Source organism: Bos mutus, chromosome 11, assembly GCF_027580195.1.
Source record: "Bos mutus isolate GX-2022 chromosome 11, NWIPB_WYAK_1.1, whole genome shotgun sequence".
Classification (NCBI taxonomy): domain Eukaryota; kingdom Metazoa; phylum Chordata; class Mammalia; order Artiodactyla; family Bovidae; genus Bos; species Bos mutus.
This window is the reverse complement of record NC_091627.1, coordinates 85320890-85343384: the sequence shown is the minus strand read 5'-3', so window position 1 is coordinate 85343384 and position 22495 is coordinate 85320890. Positions and strand designations below refer to the sequence as shown.

Here is a 22495-nt window from a genome sequence, read left to right as displayed (position 1 = left end):
CACACCACAGGGAAGTATTACTGCTATGACCCATACCACAGGGAAGTATTACTGCTATGACCCACACTACAGGGAAGTATTACTTTTATGACCCACTCCACAGGGAAGTATTACTGCTATGACCCACACTACAGGGAAGTATTACTTTTATGACCCACTCCACAGGGAAGTATTACTGCTATGACCCACACCACAGGGAAGTATTACTGCTATGACCCACACCACAGGGAAGTATTACTGCTATGACCCATACCACAGGGAAGTATTACTGCTATGACCCACACTACAGGGAAGTATTACTTTTATGACCCACTCCACAGGGAAGTATTACTGCTATGACCCACACCACAGGGAAGTATTACTGCTAGAGCCTACACCACAGGGCAGTACTCAGGAAGAGGTAGTTGGGTTTACAACACGACTTCGTTTCCTTCAATCCTCCCGTAAGTGAAGAAAGCAAACCTGGAAAGTCTGTGCACTGCAAATGCTGAGACTGTAAATTCTGGGTTATGAGGCTCCACCAGGCCTGAGCCAGCGCATTCCAAAGGATCAGAGTCAGGAACAAGGGAAGCTTCTCGTCCAGGTGACCAGTACTGCTCGTCGTCATAATCAGGCTCATCATCTTCTTCTTCCCCAGAAACACCTCTTCTGGCAAAGTAACATTTTCATATATCATATATTAATTTCTACTTGCTTCAAAGAAAAATTTGGTAAGGGTCTAAGAATTCACAGAACCAAAGGACATAGGATCCTGACCACTATTGAGTGACTAATTTACTGACCTAATAACTTATATATTGGCAACTAATAGCACGTATTACTTGCCAGGCACTATGTTAAATGTTTTATATGTACTATCTCTTTAAAAATCTTCACAACAACCCAGTCAGATACTACTGGAATCTCCATTTTTTTCTTTCCCAGATGATCAACTAAAACTTGAAGAGACAATTAAAAACCAAAGATTACACTGTAAAGGACAACTGCTGCTGCTGCTGCGTCGCTTCAGTCGTGTCCGACTCTGTGTGACCCCAGACGGCAGCCCACCAGGCTCCCCCGTCCCTGGGATTCTCCAGGCAAGAACACTGGAGTGGGTTGCCATTTCCTTCTCCAATGCATGAGAGTGAAAAGTGAAAGTGAAATCGCTCGGTCGTGCCCAACTCTTCATGACCCCATGGTCTGCAGCCTACCAGGCTCCTCCGTCCATGGGATTTTCCAGGCAAGAGTACTGGAGTGGCGTGCCGTTAGTTGCTGAATAATTATTCTTGTTATTTCTCTTGGCTCACTTTCAACTAGTTACACAGCCACAACACAATTAGTATTGACACAGTATTCCAAAGACACACAGGACCCTCATATTTTATCTTCCTCAATATAATAATTTATTCAAATATAATAATTTACTCAGATCCAGCATCCGCATCTTGTTCCTGCAAGTCTCGGAGAAGAGCTTTCACTTTTTCCTGATTCTCAGAAGTCATATGTAGAGTCTGCAGGGGCACTTTGGCTTCGGGTTTCCATTTGGGGCGTCCATCCCCTTTTCTCACGCTCCTGTTACTAGGTCTGCAAAGGACACAAGAACAAAATTACACACTTACTTGTTATCAGAATTTTTACACTCTCCTCAGGGTCTCCATACATACACAATATGACTGGACTGTCATGTATCTTACGAAAGGGGACATCAATGTGGAGAGAGTCTCCATTTTCTACGGTATTTACTCAACTTCATTATATTCTAAATGCTGGGAAAAAATCTGATCAGATTCTTCACCATTAAATCCTGCTTCACTAACTCAAGAATCTTCTGGGGAAAGCAATGCTATGAGGACTCCTGCGCTAGTGGAGGAGTCATATTTCTTTCACGAGAAATATGCTATGTACAAAGAGTATATATATATCACGCTGAGGTATTTAATCTGAAAACAACTAAGATGACTATTAGGCCCTATTTTTTGAAATATTTAACTTTTTTACTTCCTGATTACAAACATAATAATACATGTTTACTGTAGAAAAATAGAGAACAAAGAACAGAAAACATCTTAACTAATATCATTCCTTTGCACATACATTTTTTATAAAATTATGCAGCATATGTAATTTTTTATAATTTGCTTTATTTCCTTATTAAAATCAAACTGGCATTTCCCCAAAATTAAACATTTTCCTACAACTTAATTTTTAAATTTTAAACACAGAGGGACTAGAATTTATTTCATTATTCACTATTTCACTAATCTCATTTTTGGAATTTAGACTTTTTAGAGACTCTTTTTAATATTTAAAAAACAATGAATTCTAAAGTTTACCTTTACTCACAAAGTTTCTTTTCTTTTTTTCACTTGGCATATTTCATTATAAATTTTCACAAATCTAGGGAAATGGTAGAAACTTCTCTGTACTGAATATCCAACATATTACTGAGACTTTGAAAAGAACCACACATTTACACTCTCTCAACTGGGTACCAAAGGAGAAAATAGAAGAAACTAGGGTTTTTAACCACATAATTCCAACTTCTGAAAGAAATGTTATCCAAAATTCATCATTTCCCCTTTTTGTTTCAAAAAATTTTTAATATATAAAAATCTATAGCATTTATTAAGATTCACCAGTAACTGTTAACACCTGCCATACTTATATGCACACACACATTTACGCCCTTATTTCCTCTCTATATGCACACACATGTGTATATATATATATATATATGCTCCCCTATATATACACATGCATGTTCTAAACCATCTGCATGTAAGCTGCTGACAGCATATTCACTCGTAAATACTTCTGCATGTTATTACCTAAGAATAGAGACAAACTTTTATATAACCATAATACTATTATCACTCACAAGATACTAATGATCTCATCTAATACATCATTTAATTTTATATTGATATCATCATGTCACGGCAAACAAATGGAGAAACAAAGGAAACAGTGACAGATTTTATTTTCTTGGGCTCCAAAATCACTGCAAATGGTGACTGCAGCCATGAAATTAAAAGATGCTTGCTCCTTGGAAGAAAAGCTATGGCCAACCTAGACGGAATACTAAAAAGCAGAGATGTTACTTTGCCAACAAAGGTCCATCTAGTTAAAGCTATGGTTTTTCTAGTAGTCAGGCATGGATGTGAGAGTTGGACCCTAAAGAAAGCTGAACACTGAAGAATTGATGCTTTTGAACTGTGGTGTTGGGGAAGACTCTTCAGAGTCCCTTGAACTGCAAGGAGATCCACCCAGTCCATCCTAAAGGAGATCAGTCCTGAATATTCATTGGAAGGACTGATGCTGAAGTTGAAACTCTAATACTTTGGCCACCTGATGTGAAGAACTGACTCATTGGAAAATACCTTGATGCTGGGAAAGACTGAAGGCAGGAGGAGAAGGGGATGACAGAGGATGAGATGGTTGAATGGCATCACTGACTCAATGGACATGAGTTTGAGCAAACTCCAGGAGATGGTGAAGGACAGGGCAGTCTGGCATGCTGCAGTCCATGCGGCATAAAAAGTTGAACACGCTTAGCGACTGGACAACAAGGTATATCTGAACATGAGATGACTGATATAAACAGAACAGATGTTTCTGCTTTCCTTGTCCCTTTCATGGTGGCAGCAGGGGTGATCTTTTGAGAAGGTGTCAGATATCTGACTTCACTTTAACTTTTCACTTTCATGCATTGGAGAAGGAAATGGCAATCCACTCCAGTGTTCTTGCCTGGAGAATCCCAGGGATGGCGGAGCCTGGGCTGCCGTCTATGGGGTTGCACAGGGTCGGACACGACTGAAGCGACTTAGCAGCAGCAGCAGATATCTGTGAGAATATATATCTGCCCCATAGAGAATTTCTGTATAATTCAATTCCATTATCTAAAATAGTTTTCTACCAAACAGCCCCAGGCTGAAGATTGACACAGTAACTAGACTAGCTATTCTGCAACTATCTTAAGACAACTTTGTCAACAACTGTGCTTTAATTTTCAAAGGTTATGTTAAAATCCCAATTCTTTTGATTACTCTGAAGAGTACACATTCCAAAGTATCCTTTTAAAAACTTGAATTTTGGGAATTCTCTGGCTGTCCAGTGGTTAGAACTCTGCATTTTCACTGCAGAAGGCCCAGGTTTGAGCTCTGGTAAGGGAACTAAGCCATACAGCAAGCCACACAGCTTGGCCAAAAACCAACTAAACAAATAGCCACACACAAAGAAAAAAATCCCTTGGTTTCATGTGCTTATTTTTCCTACAATAAATCATTTTAGTAACTAAATTTGATCCTGCTGACAGAAAACAGATGAATGCATTCCTAAGGATCAGGGAGGAGTTCATTGCAAAAGGGCATGGGCGAGTTTTGAAGAACTGCTGGTTACAGAGATGACTGCATTTGTCAAATTTTAGGGTGAGTTTTACTGAATGTAAATTACACTTCAATAAACATGATTTTTAAAACTTAAAACAAAATCCTTATACTGGCCTGTAAGATTCTATACAGCATAGCCTGTCGAATCTAACTGCCTAACACTTCCTTCCCATCCATGCTAGCCACATGGCTTCCTTGTCATTCCCTAAATCTTCTTAAAACTCCTGCCTCAGGAACTGTTCACTCGCTGTTCTGTCTCAAACGTTCTTCCCTCAGATAGAGTCATGGCTTACTCCTTCACTTTTTTCTTGTCCTGGCTCAAATGACACATCGAGAGAGAAGTCTTCTCTGATCACTCCACAGATAACAGTAAACACCAGCAATCCAGTTTGGCATTTTCTGTCCCTTTGTCCTTTATTTTCCTCCATAGTACTTACCACTTGACATATTATTACACCTTTGTCTACAGTTTTTATATCTCAAACCTCCTTCTATGAACACCAGGGCAATATTTTATTCATTGTTGTAATTCTGGTCACTAAAACACAGTCTGGCTCATAGTAGGCACTAAGTCAGTATTTCCTGTGTGAATGAACATCTAAGACCCTAAGAACCTATAAACTAAGTGTTTTCAGAAAGAACGGAGCTGCATCTAACTTAGCAGTCAGGTTCTTAGGTCAGCAGCTAATGTGAAAATGTAGCTTTAAATTATTCTGGAAGATTTCTTAAAAAGGAATCAAGTTTGAGATTGATATATAATCTCTTAGTATGTCCAAAAATGACCATTTTTTGTTTAGAATGGAAAAAAATGTAGATTCTCCGGTTGCATACCAAGCAAAGTATTTGGTTATGGTAGAGACTATGTATAAGAAATATATATTTAAGAAATAAACATTAATATCACCTACTCAGTGCATCAAGAAGCTTAAACTATATACAGCACTTAGACATTGAGACTGACAGGAATGAGCACCTTCCTCTCTCATTATCCTGTTCATGGTGGAGTTCAGATTCATTTAGTGGCAAGTTTAACTACTTAAATACCATTTGTTCTTCTTTTTCTTTTTTTCCTGAATGCATACAATTGAATTCATTTAAATTAAAAGCATGTCTGATGCAGTTAAACTTCAGCACTCACCTATATTTCTAACCAATATTTAGCTGGTAATTATTCCCACAAGAGTGTGTGTATGCCTGTGTATATATACATAACTCTAAAGAAGTCTCTCTATCTCTAAAAATTTAAGTAAACGGCTTAAAGTACAATTAGAAAAACAATGAGAATTTTATATTTATACTGCATAACATGCAGTAGAAAATCTTTACTTTCATTAAACATGTATTAGAATTATCAGAATTTATGCAAAGTGCATCATGTGAAATACTGGGCTGGATGAATCATAATCTGAAATCAAGATTGTCAGGAGAAATATCAACAACCTCAGATAGGCAGATGATATCACTATTAATGGCAGAAAGTGAAGAGGAACTAAAGAGCCTTTGGATGAGGGTGAAAGAGGAGAATGAAAAAGCTGGCTTGAAACTCAACATTAAAAAAGCTAAGATCATGGCATCTGGTCCCATCACTTCATGACAAATAGAAGGGCAAATAGTGGAAGCGGTGATAGATTTTATTTTCTTGGGCTCCAAAATCACTGAGGACTGAAAGTAAAAGACACTTGCTCCTTGGAAGGAAAGCTCTGACAAACATAGAGAGTGTATTAAAAAGCAGAGACGTTACTTTGTTGACAAAGGTGGTCATGTACAGATGTGAGCTTTGGATCATAAAGAAGGCTGAGTGCCAAAGAATTGATGCTTTCAAAATGTGGTGCTGGAGATAACTCTTGAGAGTCCCTTGAACGGTAAGGAGACCAAATCAGTCAATTCTAAAGGAAATCAACCTTCAATATTCATTAGAAGAACTGATGGTGAAGCTCTAATACTTGGCCACCTGATGTGAAGAGCTGACTCATTGGAAAAGACGCCAATGCTAGGTAAGATTGAAGGCAAAAGGAGAAGGGGGCAGCAAAGGATGAGATGGTTAGGTAGCATCACTGACTCAAAGGACATGAATTTGAGCAAACCCTGGGGGACAGTGGAGGACAGAAGAGCCTGGCATGCTGCAGTCCATGAGGTTGCCAAGAGTTGGACATGACTGAAGTGACTGAACAACAACAAAACAGCATTCATTAATTAAAAGTTGACTATGAGAGAAGCCTGGGCATGATATCTATCTCTGGTCATCACATTAAGCTTCAGTAAATATTTGGTTGATCAGTTGGAAAATAGATAATTCATCAACTAAACGGAAGGGATATAGCCAGATCTCATTTGGGGACCTTCAAACTACAATGCCTAAAAATACTTAATATAATTTTCAATTACCCTACCATTTCCAATATTTACTTTTCTGTAATATTGATTACAATAACAATATTACACTCAATTTACAGTGTCATATGGAAGTTAAAGTTAACTTCAGATTTCAATGCCCACCCTCTCCCAAAGGTGCTATTTACCATATGCTTTTAAAAAAATTCACAAAGCAGGGGACTGCAAGGCTTTAAAATAATAGGAAGAGTAACTTAGCCAGAATTACTTGGCATTCCCCCTTTGTCTTAACCATCTTTTGTCCCATACATCAGGAATTGACACTGTTTTCATATTTGAACATTCAATGAGTATAATAACCTGGATGAATGCCTTGATTCACTGAAGATACAAAAGTCATCGCCATCATCCCAGATTCTACTTGATGCCTTTCTGTTGCCACCAACACCACCGCCACTGCTGCCACTCCCATGAGATTTACTAGCATGGCTCCTGCCTCCTCTTCCTCCTCTGGAAGACCCTTTTCCACCTCCTTTCCCTGGCTTGCCTTTCCTTCTTACTGAAGAACTCATTTTCACCTGCAAGAGAAAAAAGTAATACATACATTATAAAACCAGATAAGTATAATAATCCTTTGTTAGTCAAAGTTAAGGATATAGCCCATTTTAAAGAAAAAAAAGGAAAACTCACTCAAAGGGCCAGTTTAGAAGAAGCATGAATAAACTGCTTCACAAAAGATTTAGAAGCACATCTCCCCAGACTAATATTTAATAAGTTTCTTTGACACAGTTTCTTAACCAGGAGGTGCATCAGAAACACATGGAGAAGTTTTCAAATCACACATGGGGTGTGTAGGGGTCCCATGCTACATTCTGATTTGGTTAGGTCTGGCACAGGGTTTAAAAACCCTAGAAGAAGAAGAAAGAAACAACCCTAGAAGAGATGTTTCATGTATTTCAATATATTATGTATTAATATATGATTTGATAAATAAAATTTATATTTACATATATATTTTTAGAAATAGCTCTGGCTAAGAGATTGTGCCTGGGGGGGAGTAAAAGTGTAAAACTCTTGTATGCAATCAAAGTTAAGATGCTATCAGCTTAAAGTAAAATGTTATAAGATGTCTTACATTAGCCTCACAACCAAAAAACAACCAAACAAAAACAACCAAACTAAAAATTACACATTAAAAATCTATAGTAAGACAGAAACTATAAAAGAATACAATTTAAAAAAATTCTATAGTAGATATACAAAAGATGAGGAGGAAAAAAAAAAATCAAAGCATACCACTATAGAAAATCATCAAATCATAAAGGAAGACAGCAAGAGAGAAAGAAAGAAACAAAAGATCTTAAAAATGCTCAGGAAACAACAATATGGCAGTAAGTCCTTACTTATCAATAATTACTTTAAATGTAAATGGACTAAATTCTCCCATCAAAATACATAAAATAGTTGAATGGATAAAAAAAATAAGACTCAACTACATGCAGCCTGCAAGAGAATAGCTTCAGCTGCAAAGACACACAGACTGAAAGTGAAGGGCTGTAAAAGATAGTAAATGCACGAGGAAACGAAAAGAGAGCAGGGGTAGCTATACTCAGACAAAATAGCCTTTAAGTCAAACACTCTAACAATAGACAAAGAAGATCATTATACAATGATAAAGGGGTCAATTCATCAAGAGAATCTAACAATTACAAATATTTATGCTCCCAATATCAGAGCATCTAAATATATAAAGCAAATATTAACATAATTGAGAGGAAGTAGCCAGCAATACAACAAGAATAGGAGACTTTAACATCACACTTTCAACAATGGTCTGATCATCCAGAAAGATAATCATCCAGTAAAAGAAAAATTCAACTTGAACTATAACAGACATACACAGAACATTCCATTCAAAGCCACATGAAATATTTTTCAGGATAGATCATGTGTTAGGCCACAAAACAAGTCTTGACAAATTTAAAAGACTGTGAACAAATCAAACATCTTTTCTGATAACAACGGTATGAAACTAGAAATCAATAAAAGAAGGAAAACTGGAAAATTCATAAACGTATGGAAATTAAATAACATGCTCCTGAACAACCAGTGGGTCAAAGACAAAATCAAAAGGAAATTTTAAAATATCCTCAAACAACTGAAAATAAAAACATAACATACCAAAAATTATGGGATGCAGCAAAAGGAGTTCTCTAAGAGGGAAGTTTATCACAATAAATGTCTATGTTAAGAAAAAGAAATGATCTCAAATAAACAACCTAGATTTACATCTTAAGGAACCAGAAATAAAGAACAAACTGAGCTCAAACTAAGTCAACTAACTACACCCAAACTAAGTCCAAAGTTAGTAGTATGCGTAACAGGAACACCAGAAGAATAGGAGAGAGAGAAAGAAAAGAACAGAAAAAATATTTAAAGAAATAATGATAGAAGACTTATCAAATTTATTGAAAGACAATAACCTACACATACAGGAAGTTCTAAGGACTTCAAATAGGATAAACCCAGAGATCCATAAATAGACACAATATAAAAATGCTAAAAGTTAAAGACAAGAAGTCTTGCAAGCATTTAGAGAAAAACAACTTGTCACTTACAGATATAAACCCAGTAAGATCTGCTTTACAAAAAAATACTAATAGGAATTTGTTTAAGCTGAAGAAAGTGACCCTAGATGGTAATCTGAACTCACACACACAAAAAAAGGAGCACCAGTAAAGCTAACTATGTAAATATAAAATAAAATCAACCCCCCCCAAACCTACCAAACAGTGTACATCCATATTTTCTTCTTTCTTCACATAACTGATTTAAAAAGAAACCGTATAAAATAATATGTATATGATGTAATAGTGGGTTTGTGATATGCAAAAATGTAATGTATTTGCTATAACAGAACAAAGCAGGTTGGTGGGAGCACAGATGGACTGGGTTAATAAAATGACTACAGATGGTAAAGTAATAACTATAACAATGTACAGTTGGGGATGCAACCTAAGGTTTCATTGACAGATGAATGGATAAAGAAAACATGGTATATATACACAATGGAATATCAGTCATGCTATGCTATGCTAAGTCGCTTCAGTCGTGTCCGACTCTGTGTGACCCCATAGACGGCAGCCACCAGGCTCCCCCGTCCCTGCGATTCTCCAGGCAAGAACACTGGAGTGGGTTGCCATTTCCTTCTCCAATGCATGAAAGTGAAAAGTGAAAGCGAAGTTGCTCAGTCGTGCCCGACTCTTAGCGACCCCATGGACTGCAGCCCACCAGGCTCCTCCATCCATGGGATTTTCCAGGCAAGAGTACTGGAGTGGGGTGCCATTGCCTTCTCCGATATTAGTCATAAGAAAGAATGAAATAATGCCATTAGCAACAATATGGATGGACCTAGAGATTATCATACTAAATGAAGTAACTCAGACAAAGACAAATACCATATGCTATTGCTTACATGTGGAACCTTTACTGCAAAAAGGAGGGGAAAGGCATACAGCTATACGGAAGTAACATTTCTATATATTATCAAAATTGAGTTAGTATAAATGGGAAGTTGACTCTGATATGTTAAGAGGTATATGACAAATCCTGGAGCAGTCACTAAAAAGTAAACCAAAAATTCAAAAAATGTAGTGAAAAAAAATCACTAAAGAAATTAAAATACTGCATTAGGAAATATTTATTGAATAATTTAATGCAAAAGAAAACAGTAAAGTAGGAACAGTGAAACAAAATAGACACGAGACATATTGACAACTAAAAGTAGAATGGAAAAAATAAATCCCACTATACCAAGAACAATATTAAATGTGAATGGATTAAACAATCCAATCAAAATACAAGTTATTAGTGAATAAAAACAAGATCCAAGTATATGCTGTCTATCACTTTAAATTCAAAGATACAAATAAATGAAAAGTAAAAGGATGGAAAAAGAGAAATCATGCAAACAAACCACAAGAAAGCTGCAGCAACTACGCTAATATCAAACAAAATACACTTTAAAGCAAAAAAAAATCTTGTTAGTGATAAAGAAGAACATTTCATAAAGATAAGAGAGTCAGTCCATGAGAAAGATGCAACAATTATAAATATACTGTACCTAATAACAGAGCACCAAACACATCAACCAACAACTGACAGAAATGAACAGAGAAATACACAACATACAACAGCAGCAAACTGCAATGCCCACGTTCAGCTACGGTAAAAACACCCACACAGAAGGTCAGTAAGGAAACAGAAGACTTGAAACACAGTAAAAACCAACTGGACCTAAGAGACATCTACAGAAAATTCTACCCAACAAAAAATATACATTTTTCGTATGTGGACAAGGAAAATTTTCCAGGATAGACAATATACTAGCCTATAAAACAAACTTTAATAAATTTAAAAAGACAAAAATTTAAAAAGTATGTTTTGCAACCAAACTAAAATGAAATTTGAAATCAAAAGCAGGGAAATAACTGGGAAACTCACAAACATGCAGCAATTGGACTAGGTCTCTTGATATTCCTTTCTTCAAAATCCTTTATAATTATACATATTTATTGTTTCTTTGGTGTTTATCTCCCGACCCTCCCCCAGCCCCCGAAAGCTCTCTGAAGGCAAGGAGTATATCCATGTTGATTACCGCTGTTCCTCTAACAGTGTATGGCATATAACAGGAATTCAATATGTATTTGAGGAATAGCTGAGGGTTGAATAAATTACTGATATAAGAATGGAGAGCCATTCATTTATTTATTCATGCCACAAATATTTATTGAACACTTATTAAGTGCTAGATTCTAGGGATACAACAGCAAAGACAACAAAATTCTTGCCTCATGAAGCTCATCCTCTAGAAATTAAGATGACAATAAACAAATATACAATATTAATTAAGTGCTATGAAGAAAAAAAACTGAGTCTTTTTGCAGATAGAGTGGTCAGGTAAGAGTGATCATCTTTCTGAGGTCATATTTGAGCAGACATGTGAACATGCAGAAAATGAGTCATGAAATATTTGTACAAAGAACATTCTAAGCAGAAGCAATAGTAGGTGAAAAGGGTCCAAGTCCAGAATAACATCTTCAGTGCAGTGAGCTGAACAGTGAGGAGTCTTGTGGGTCTGCAATGTAGTATGCAAAGGAGATGAGGTCAGAGAGCAGAGATGGCCATATAAGCCCTAGGAAGAACTTTGAATTTTACTCTAAATATAATAGAAAGTCAATAGAGGGCAAAGGCAAAAGCTTGGTATGACTGACTTCGGTTCTAACCATTACTCTAGCTGCTATGTGAAGAATAAAATGACTGTAGGGAGGTGAGGAGAACCAGGAGGCCAGTTAGGAGACTACTGTAATTGTGCAGGTAGGAGATGAAATACAAAACTAAGCAGTGAGTTGGACTGCAGAGGGAACAAGTACAGTTGAAAAGCAGCCATAGAGTCTCAGTGCATTTTAATGGTAGATGAATTAGATGAAAGGTATAAGAAGTGTCTAGAATTACTGTAAAATTTGAGGTCCTAGCTTAACTAGGTGAATAGGGGTTCTGTGCTCAGCCATGTGATCAGAATGGGAATGTGAAGTGAAGTGAAGTGAAGTCGCTCAGTCGTGTCTGACTCTTTGCGACCCCATGGACTGTAGCCTACCAGGCTCCTCCGTCCATGAAATGTTCTAGGCAAGAGTACTGGAGTGGGTTGCCATTTCCTTCTCCAGGGGATCTTCCTGACCCAGGGATCGAACCTGGGTCTCCCACATTGCGGGCAAACGCTTTACCATCTGAGCCACCAGGGAATGGACAGGAAATGATAGGGAGTGTCACAAGTTCAGAATGGATGTTACACTGGAGATGCCTTCTAGACATTCAAATAGAAATGTGTAGAACACAGTTGGAAATATAAGTCGGCATGGAGGGGAAAGATTATTTCAGTTAATTCTGTAAAATTCCTAGAAGGTAAATATTATTTTCTGTATTTTACAGAGGAGGAAACTAGAGTACAGATAAATTACACAACTTGTCCAGTGTCACTACTATAGAAGCAAACCCTGGAGCTAGGGTCTGAAATAATCCATTTGACTCCAAAGCTGAAATTCTCTCCCCCATACTTACCTTTTACCCCACAAACATGTACTTTGTATCTTCAATTCAAAATTTAATGTTAAGCCAGCCCTGCTTTGATTTGTGCCTGGGCCTTAATTTATAAAGGTGACTGAGTGCTGACACAGAGAGATTAATACCATCAAAAGAAAAAGTTTAACGTTACTTACAGCTCTCCTAAAAAGGAGAGGTCTGTCTGTTACCATGGGCCACGCCAGGGAAGCACCTGTGTCAGGAGCAGGCAGAAAGGAGTAAGGAGAAGGCCACCCCGCATCCCTTCTTGGTTTTCCCATGGGAAAGAAGAGGCCAGGCAGGGAAACCAGCTTACCACTGGCTACTTTGAGTAACTCCCGCAGGCTCTAAGGTCTAGGGCTTGTCCCTAGTTGCCTGGTACTTGGCCCTGGACTGATTTAGGGCAGGTGAACTACAGGCTTGGTAGTTAGACAAAGGAGGTTGTTGGAGCTAAGGCAGGCAGGATTGGTTGGTTTGCATATGAAAGGCATGCTGTCAGATTAATCGTTAATTTGCTAGCCCGGGGAATGGCAGTTTTTCCCTGGTCGGGCAGGCCCCATAAGACGCCAAAACATCAGAAATCCATTTAGCCTGGGAAGATCTCAACTATCTTTATTCACCGTGGACACGAGAACCTAAGTTTGGCTCCCAGGAACAGAATCACCAAGCTGGGCGCTGAAAACTGACCACAAACCATTCCCCTCCCAGGCAAATCTCTGACTGACCCCATATATCCAGCTCCTTGCAGATACCCAGACCTGGTATCTTTCTTCCAGCATACACTGTAGCCAATTCTCTCCCCAAACAGCCACCAACTGGAGACGGAGCTAAGATACAGGAAACGAGCCCGAGGCCCTCCAATTCAACCCTTTATCTCGCAGAATTCAGCTCCCCGGCCTCAGCTGTACAACCCTCAGCTGTCGACCCAGGCCAGGCCTGGTCACAGGCCTAGGATCCTGCTGCTCCAGACTCACCGGCCCCTGCCAGACAGGCTGGATCCCACCGGGCCGGGAGGCTCCTCAGACCCTGCCCACTGCGGGAGAGGCTGACGGTGGAAAGGTCCGCACACTGACCACCACGGAGACGCGCGGACCACGCACACGGACACACATCCCTCGTCCTCGGAAGGGGCGACCGTCCCGGGTTTGTGGCGCTGCTTCCCGGGCCACCTGTTCGGACGTGGCGCCCAGCGGCCAAGGGCCCTGCCTGGGCGCTGCCTCCCACCCGGACCTTACCTGGAGCGGCTCCGCAGCGGCCCAGCTACAGCGGTACAGCCCTGGCGCCTTCTGATTGGCTCAACCTCGGCCCCCCCCCACCCCATATTCGCTTCCGGGTGAGAGGTGCCTGGTCGCCTAGCAACCATGTCGCACCCGGCGCTGAAGTACGGCTTCCTTTCCTCCAGGCCACGGAGCTGGCGGCCCAGGGAGAATCGCAGAGTCCAGAAAATCTCTCCCGCAGCCCTGTGTCAAGTGAGTGCCCCATCCTCTCAACGTCTCTTAAGCAGAACTTGCAGAGAGCCCCAGGAGCGGGAATCTGGAGACCTGGGTTCTAGCTGTCATTCGGCCGTCGATTCGCTGTTGTGACACATTAGGCCAGTGCCAGTGTACTGCCAGTCTGCACCTCTTAGGTTCCCTTCTTCTAGCTCTAACATTCCGAAGTTTCGGGTGTGGAACCATTTAAGGGCAATTGACACACACACACTACAGTAGGGATAGACCAAGAGTGTTGTGGGGGGTCTAGGGATAGACCAACACCCCCCCCCACACACACACTTTCACAATCTATGGTAAGGATAGACCAACACACACACACACACACACACACACACACACTACAGTAGGGATAGGCCAAGAGTGGTGTGGGGGGTCCTAGAAGAGTCTGGGGATGAGGGGAAATATGAAAGGTTTGTCAGGTGATATCTCTGTTTTCCTTTATGCCTCTTTCTGGGAAAAATATTCAGCCTTGTATTCCAGTTCACTAATTTACTTTTCAACGGATTTTCATTCTGCTCTTCAGCCCTTCTAAGGTGGTATATTTCAACAGTTCAGTTTATTTCAGTCACTCACTTGTGTCCGACTCTTTGTGACCCCATGGACTGCAGCACGCCAGGCCTCCCTGTCCATCACCAACTCCCAGAGTTTATGCAAACTCATGTCCATTGAGTCAGTGATGCCATCCAGCCATCTCATCTTCTGTCGTCCCCTTCTCCTCCTGCCTTCAATTTTTCCCAGCATCAGGGTCTTTTCGAATGAATCAGCTCTTCCCATCAGATGGCCAAAGTATTGGAGTTTCAGCTTCAACATCAGTCCTTTCAATGAACACTCAGGACTGATCTCCTTTAGGATGGATTGGTTGGATCTCCTCGCACTCCAAGGAACTCTCAAGAGTCTTCCCCAACACCACACTTCAAAAGCATCAATTCTTCGGCGCTCAGCTTTCTTTATAGTCCAGCTCTCACATCCATACATGACCACTGGAAAAACCATAGCCTTGACTAGATGTATCTTTATTGGCAAAGTAATGTCTCTGCTTTTTAATATGCTATCTAGGTTGGTCATAACTTCCCTTCCAAGGAGTAAGCGTCTTTTAATATCATGGCTGCAGTCACCATCTGCAGTGATTTTGGAGCCCAAAAAAATAAAGTTTCTCACTGTTTCCACTGTTTCCCCATTTATTTGCCATGAAGTGATGGGACCTGATGTCATGATCTTAGTTTTCTGAATGTTGAGCTTTAAACCAACTTTTTCACTCTCTTCTTTCACTTTCATCAGGAGGCTCTTTGGTTCTTCACTTTCTGCCATAAGGGTGGTATCATCTGCATAGCTGAGGTTTTTGATATTTCTCCCTGCAATCTTGATTCCAGCTTGTGTTTCATCCAGCCCAGTGTTTCTCATAATGTACTCTGCATATAAGTTAAATAAGCAGCGTTGACATACTCCTTTTCCTATTTGGAACCAATCTGTTGTTCCGTGTCCAGTTCTAACTATTGCTTCCTGACCTGCATACAGATTTCTCAAGAGGCCCGTCAGGTGGTCTGGTATGCCCATCTCTTGAAGAATTTTCCACAGTGTATTGTGATCCACACAGTCAAAGGCTTTGGCATAGTCAATAAAGCAGAAATAAATGTTTTTTTGGAACTCTCTTACTTTTTCAATGATCCAGTGGATGTTGGCAATTTGATCTCTGGTTCCTCTGCCTTTTCTAAAACCAGCTTGAACATCTGGAAGTTCAAAGTTCATGTACTGTTGAAGCCTGGCTTGGAGAACTTTGGGCATTAGTTTACTAGCATGTGAGATGAGAGCAATTGTGCGGTAGTTTGAGCATTCTTTGGCATTGCCTTTCTTTGGGATTGGAATGAAAACTGACCTTTTCCAGTCCTGTGGTCACTGCTGAGTTTTCCCAATTTGCTGGCATATTGAGTGTGGCACTTTCACAGCATCATCTTTTAGGATTTGGAATAGCTCAACTGGAATTCCATCACCTCCACTAGCTTTGTTCATAGTGATGCTTCCTAAGGCCCACTTGACTTTGCATTCCAGGATGTCTGGCTCTAGGTGAGTGATCACACCATTGTGATTATCTGGGTCATGAAGATCTTTTTGTACAGTTCTTCTGTGTATTCTTGCCACCTCTTATTAATATCTTCTGCTTCTGTTAGGTCCATACCATTTCTGTCCTTTATTGATCCCATCTTTGCATGAAATGTTCTCTTGGTATCTCTGATTTTCTTGAAGAGGTCTCTAGTCTTCCCCGTTCTATTGTTTTCCTCTATTTCTTTGCACTGATCACTGAGGAAGGCTTTCTTATCTCTCCTTGCTATTCTTTGGAACTCTGCATTCAAATGGGTATATCTTTCCTTTTCGCCTTTGCTTTTTGCTTCTCTTCTTTTCACAATTAAATTATTCATTTCCTAAATTGTTAATTATTTTTCATAAGTTTCTACTCCTGTCTCGAGGCTGCTGGACTCTCCCTTTTCGATGATGTTTAAGTCTTCTGCCTATTTTGTTTATTAACTCTGTTTCCTCAGAGGAGATGAGCTTCCAGCCTTTCATAACTGGCACTCAGGTTAGTATTCCAGTTGAAAAGATCAGTTCTCTTGTCCCACCCATAGAGATTCTGACTCAGTAGTGTGGAGTAGCGGAGAAGGCATTGGCAACCCACTCCAGTACTCTTGCCTGGAAAACCCCATGGACGGAGGAGCCTGGTAGGCTGCAGTCCATGGGGTCGCTAAGAGTCGGGCACGACTGAGCGACTTCCCTTTCACTTTTCACTTTCATGCATTGGAGAAGGAAATGGCAACCCATTCCAGTGTTCTTGCCTGGAGAATCCCAGGGATAGGGGAGCCTGGTGGGCTGCCATCTATGGGGTTGCACAGAGTCGGACATGACTGAAGCGATGCAGCAGCAGCATTGTGGAGTAGGGCCTAGGAACTTGTAAAGCATCCTAAATGATTCTAGTGCATGGGCCACACTTTGAGTAACATTCTAATAGGCTGTTGTTCTAGAAGTTATAGTTTACTTATCATCTCCAATATATGTTTTCTTCAGTATTGGAAAAAATTAGTTTCTAAAGTTTTAATCCACTGAATGTCCCAGAGCTCTGAGGCATAGATTCCACTCCACCCCTGCCCCCCAGGCCTGTGGTTTTCTTTTTTCATTTTTACCTGGTATTCATTCCAATCTCATTCTGTTTGGACCCTACTCCTTCCCCCACCTCTTCTCGCTTACTATCTTTTTTTTCTATTTCTTTCTACTGCCAATTCTGAGATTGCTCACTCTACCTTACCTCTGTGAAATAATCAATAGATCATATACCCAAGAGAAATAAAAACATATGCTCATACAAAAAATTATACATGAATGTTTATAGTAGCATTATTCATAACAGCCAAAACTGGAAACAACTCAACTGACCATCAACTGATGAATGGATAAATAAACAAAATGTGTTATTTTTGTACCATGGACTATTCAGCAATAAAAAGTGATAAAATACTAATACATGCTGCAACATGGGTCAAACTTGAAGCTGAGTGAAAGAAGCTACTCACAAAGGACCACATATCGTATGATTCCATTTCTATGAACTGTCTGGATTATGCCAGTTCATAGAGACAGATGATAGATTATTGTTTGCCAGGGTCTAGGGATGGGGTTGGATAGGTTTTAGGGTAATAGAGAGCAACTGATAATATGTACAGGATTTCTTTTGAGGGTGATTAAAATATCCTAAAATTAGATTGTGACAGTTATACAACTTGAGTATGCAAAAACAAATGAATTTTGTATACTTTTAAAGAGTAATTTTTGTGGTATGTGAATTATATATTAATACAGCTGTTAAAATAAACAAATAAAAGTAGATCATCTAGACAAAATTATTTCCCCAGAACCCTACACTCGACTATGGAAATGCCAAGTAAACATGAATATAAAGTGAGTATCTGGTTGGCTCTTAAAGCAAATTTGTTATAGGTCTTATAACATAAAAATGTTTAAGTTTGAGACTTCCCTGTGGTCCGCTGATTAAGACTTCACCTTCCAATGCAGGGGATGTGGGTTTGATCCCTGGTTGGGAAGCTAAGATCCCACATGCCTCGTAGCCAAAAAACCAAAACATAGAACAGAAACAATATTGTAACAAATTCAATAAAGACTTTAAAAATTGTTCATATCAAAGAATAAAAAACTTTAAAAAATATGTTTATGTGATTTTTCTTAAATCTTTTAAAACAGCTCCAGAAGTATTTAAGATAAACTTTATATTTCCAAATGGAGACAAGTATGGTAAGCATACATTTCAATTACTTTTTCCTATATAGATTAAAATTAAATAGCTTAAGAGTGCAAAACTGAGACTGTCACACTTGATAAAAGTACTATTGAGATATTAACTCCATTAAATAAAATCACACAGAAATACTGATGGAGAGAAAAAAAGATACTAATGGAGGAACAGATTTTAAATCCTTAACTCTGAAGTGTAGACAGTGTGCCTTGGAAACCCGTGGGAGGGCCATAGCCATATGTCAGTCTTCCAGGCCCTTGAGTCAATGATTTAAAGGTCCATGGAGCGCCTCATCTCTGGTCTCATTAGTTTTAGTTCTAGGAAAGCAGAGAGACCCACTGTGATGCAGTTTTGATTAAGCCTGAACATACTTTATTATTTAGCCAAACAGGGTTCTCGTTTATAATCTTCAGTATTTCTCTCTTACTTAGAGGGGGACTGTATAAGAACATCTTCTGGAGTCATTGAGAGAAATGGAATAGGTATTCATACCACTCCTAATGGGATTGTCTACACAGGAAGCTGGAAAGATGACAAGGTATTATTATTGTTTTGAATATTGACAGTGGATAAGTAACTCTGTTGGTTAAATGATTCCTGGCATTTCACCATTTCAAAAAACACGTATGAGTAAGCCGTGCAATAAAAATAACAAATTATTATATTTAATATATATGAATATAAGGAATAGTATGAAACTCATTCAGAGAGCTGTCATCATCTTTCTCATTTCCTATTCGTTAAACAAACTAAACTCATTACAGAATTTTCTCAATTAATCCTTATAGCAGCCTAATGAGTTCAATATCATTAATATTGCTATTTTACAATTGAGGGAAATTAGGCTCAGATTCGGAGAAGGCAATGGCACCCCACTCCAGTACCTCTTGCTTGGAAAATCCCATGGACGGAGGAGCCTATTAGGCTGCAATCAATGGGGTCGCTAAGAGTCGGACACGACTGAGCGACTTCACTTTCACTTTTCACTTTCATGCATTGGAGAAGGAAATGGCAACCCACTCCAGTGTTCTTGCCTAGAGAATCCCAGGGACGGGGGAGCCTGGTGGGCTGCCGTCTATGGGGTCGCACAGAGTCGGACACGACTGAAGTGACAGCATAGCATAGGCTCAGATTTCTTGCCTAGCTAGTAAGTGATGAAAGAAAAATATGTTCTTGGGTCTGCTTGAATACAAATTTCTGTTCTTCACAACTTCTTTGTGCCATTTCTGGGCTAACTAAACTGGTTGGCCTTTAAGATTTTCGATATATTCAAGGTATCTTGAGGAGCCCTGTTATTATCATTATGGACCTGCAAGATGTTCAAGTGCCCCAGATCAGAAACACTGACTTTGTCAGCTTCACAGAGACAGACATAAAAAGGACAATGATAAAAATATTGTCTTATCATTGTGGAAATAAAGGGTGATGCAATGGTAGATTAAATAATAACTAAGTGGATGACAGACATATGTGTATACTTCTTAGAAATACACTAATGAAACTGAAGATTAGTTACTGAGGTCATTTCCTTTGTTACAAACAGATGAATGGTTTTGGAAGACTTGAGCATTTTTCAGGAGCAATATATGAAGGACACTTTAAGGACAATATGTTTCATGGACTGGGAACTTATACATTCCCAAATGGGGCAAAGTACACTGGAAATTTCAATGAAAACAGGTGAGTTTAAAATAAAAAGTCACTGTAGTCTAAAAGTTATTTTTCAGGCATATTTGCCTAAAAATTTAATGCTAAATTTCTTTTGTAATGTATTTAGTTAAAATATACTTACATTTTAGAAGAATTGTTGGGTTATCATTTTGGGGGAAAATGTTATGAGAGAGGCTAAGGCCATCATGAGCCTCCAAAACATATCATTCCTGCTGCTGCTGCTGCTAAGTCTCTTCAGTCATGTCCGACTCTGTGTGACCCCATAGACGGCAGCCCACCAGGCTCCCCTGTCCCTGGAATTCTCCAGGCAAGAACACTGGAGTAGGTTGCCATTTCCTTCTCCAATGCATGAAAGTGAAAAGTGAAAGTGAAGTTGCTCAGTTGTGTCCGACCCTCAGCGACCCCATGGACTGCAGCCTACCAGGCTCCTCCGTCCATGGGATTTTCCAGGCAAGAGTACTGAAGTGGGGTGCCATTGCCTTCTCCGATATCATTCCTAGTGATAATCTATTAGATTTTTTCATTTATTTTCTCTTGACTTCTTTATTCCTATGGAACTTTTTGCAGTCATATTAGAGAGGGAAAGTTTGTTGCAATTATTGAGAAAATTTAGGCCAAAAATTATTTTTGCTTGAAATATCTTGATAAGGTTTTTTTATAGTTTTAAATTTTATTTTATATTTTCTTCCAGTTTGAGATGTCATTCATATACAGCACTGTATAAATTCAAGGTATATAGCATAATGATTTGATTTACATATATCATCAAGTGATTACCACAATAAATTTAGTGAACATTCATCATCTCGCATTGATATAAAGTAATAAAAAAAGAAAAATATTTTTTTCTTGTGATGAGAACTAAGGATTTACTCTCTTAACTTTTATAAATAACATACAAAAGTGTTAATTATATTTATCGTCTTGTACATTACATTCCTAATACTTTATTTATCTTGTAACTGGAAATTTGCACCTTTTGACCACCTTCATCCAAATCTCCACCCCCACCCTCACACATCTTTATAAACTTAATCCTCACACCAGATATGTCATCCAGAGGTTTCGTGTTAATTTATAACTACCCCCTTATTATTTCCAGAATTAAAAATGCAACCTAATTGTTATGAAGTGGTTGATACATATTGAGGAGGGTAGAAAAGTGTTCACCTCTTCTGTTGCCAAGTCTGTGATGACAGCATATAAACTTTTCCCACTGATATTAATAAAGGGAGAAAACTCTAACCCATGGGATAAAGGTCTGTTTGGTTCTGTGAAGTGTATTTTCACCACTCCAAATAGTCCAGAAAACACCAGCATAGAGCATAGTATCTCAAACATAGTTGAAAATCAATAAACATCTGTTGAATAAATGAACTAAGTCAGATAACCAATATAAACTTTTCATTTTGTGACTGTTCTGGTTTTGTCTAAACTAAGCATATGTAATCCTAAAATCTTAGATGTAAAAATTTGTATAATGACAATGTTTGTTGGAATAGTAGTATTTTTTTTGTAGGATATAAAAACAGGATGTCAGATTTTAAATCAAAGTTTGAAAGCAGAATGATATAATTCTTCAGACATAGTATATAATATACTAGACAGTCTTATACCTGGACTGTAAATTTCTAGTCTTGTTAATGAATACACTTATTTTTTACTGTTGCAGGGTGGAAGGTGAAGGACAATATACTGATATCCAAGGACTAGAATGGTGTGGTAACTTTCATTTCACAGCTGCTCCAGGCCTCAGGCTAAAGCTCCATATGTAGATAGCCTACATTAAAGTTTTAATGTGGTAATTGCAGCTTTTACTTGTAAGGAAAACAACTAAATCTGTCATCTGAAATAACTCATACACTATCTATTTACTTTTGCCAATAAAACCATCAGTCATTTACACCTTTTTGAACTTTCTTTTGATCATCTTATAATTAATTTAAAATAAATTATGTGGTACTTCCCTAGTAGTCCAGTGGTTAAAACTCCGTACTGGTACTGTAGGGGGCGCAGGTTTGATCCCTGGTCAGGGAACTAAGATAGCACATGCCAAAAAAAAGAAAAAAAGAAAGAAAGAAAGAAAGAAATTATATGATTCAACTGAGAGTTTGTGTGTTCATTTTAATATAAACTATGCAGATCTTGACAAAGTCAGTTTCCAATCCTGTACCTGAATTTTGTCATCTTTAAAAAGTATCAGATCAGATCAGTCGCTCAGT

General features: G+C 38.8%; 2 protein-coding genes across 6 annotated transcripts in view; one reads left to right on the top strand and one right to left on the bottom strand.

The window, feature by feature from the left end:
- DHX57 (DExH-box helicase 57) overlaps positions 1-14110 on the bottom strand; it is a 59934-nt gene extending 45824 nt beyond the window's left edge. For 2 of the 5 annotated variants that reach the window (XM_070379706.1, XM_070379705.1), the window contains exons 1-3: positions 7059-7276; positions 1405-1563; positions 463-648 (exon numbers count right to left, since the gene is read on the bottom strand). In XM_070379706.1, the coding sequence (XP_070235807.1) occupies positions 463-648; positions 1405-1563; positions 7059-7270 (557 nt within the window). In that variant the 5' untranslated portion in view covers positions 7271-7276. The other 3 variants (XM_070379704.1, XM_005893764.3, XM_070379703.1) reach the window with 3 other exon arrangements.
- On the top strand, positions 11963-22178 carry MORN2 (MORN repeat containing 2). Its single transcript, XM_005893765.3, has 6 exons — positions 11963-12027; positions 13944-14284; positions 18551-18601; positions 19034-19140; positions 20146-20282; positions 21946-22178. The coding sequence occupies exons 1-6, from the start codon at positions 11963-11965 to the stop codon at positions 22046-22048; spliced, it is 804 nt and encodes a 267-aa protein (XP_005893827.2). The 3' UTR covers positions 22049-22178.
- The last annotated feature ends 317 nt before the right edge of the window (positions 22179-22495 follow it).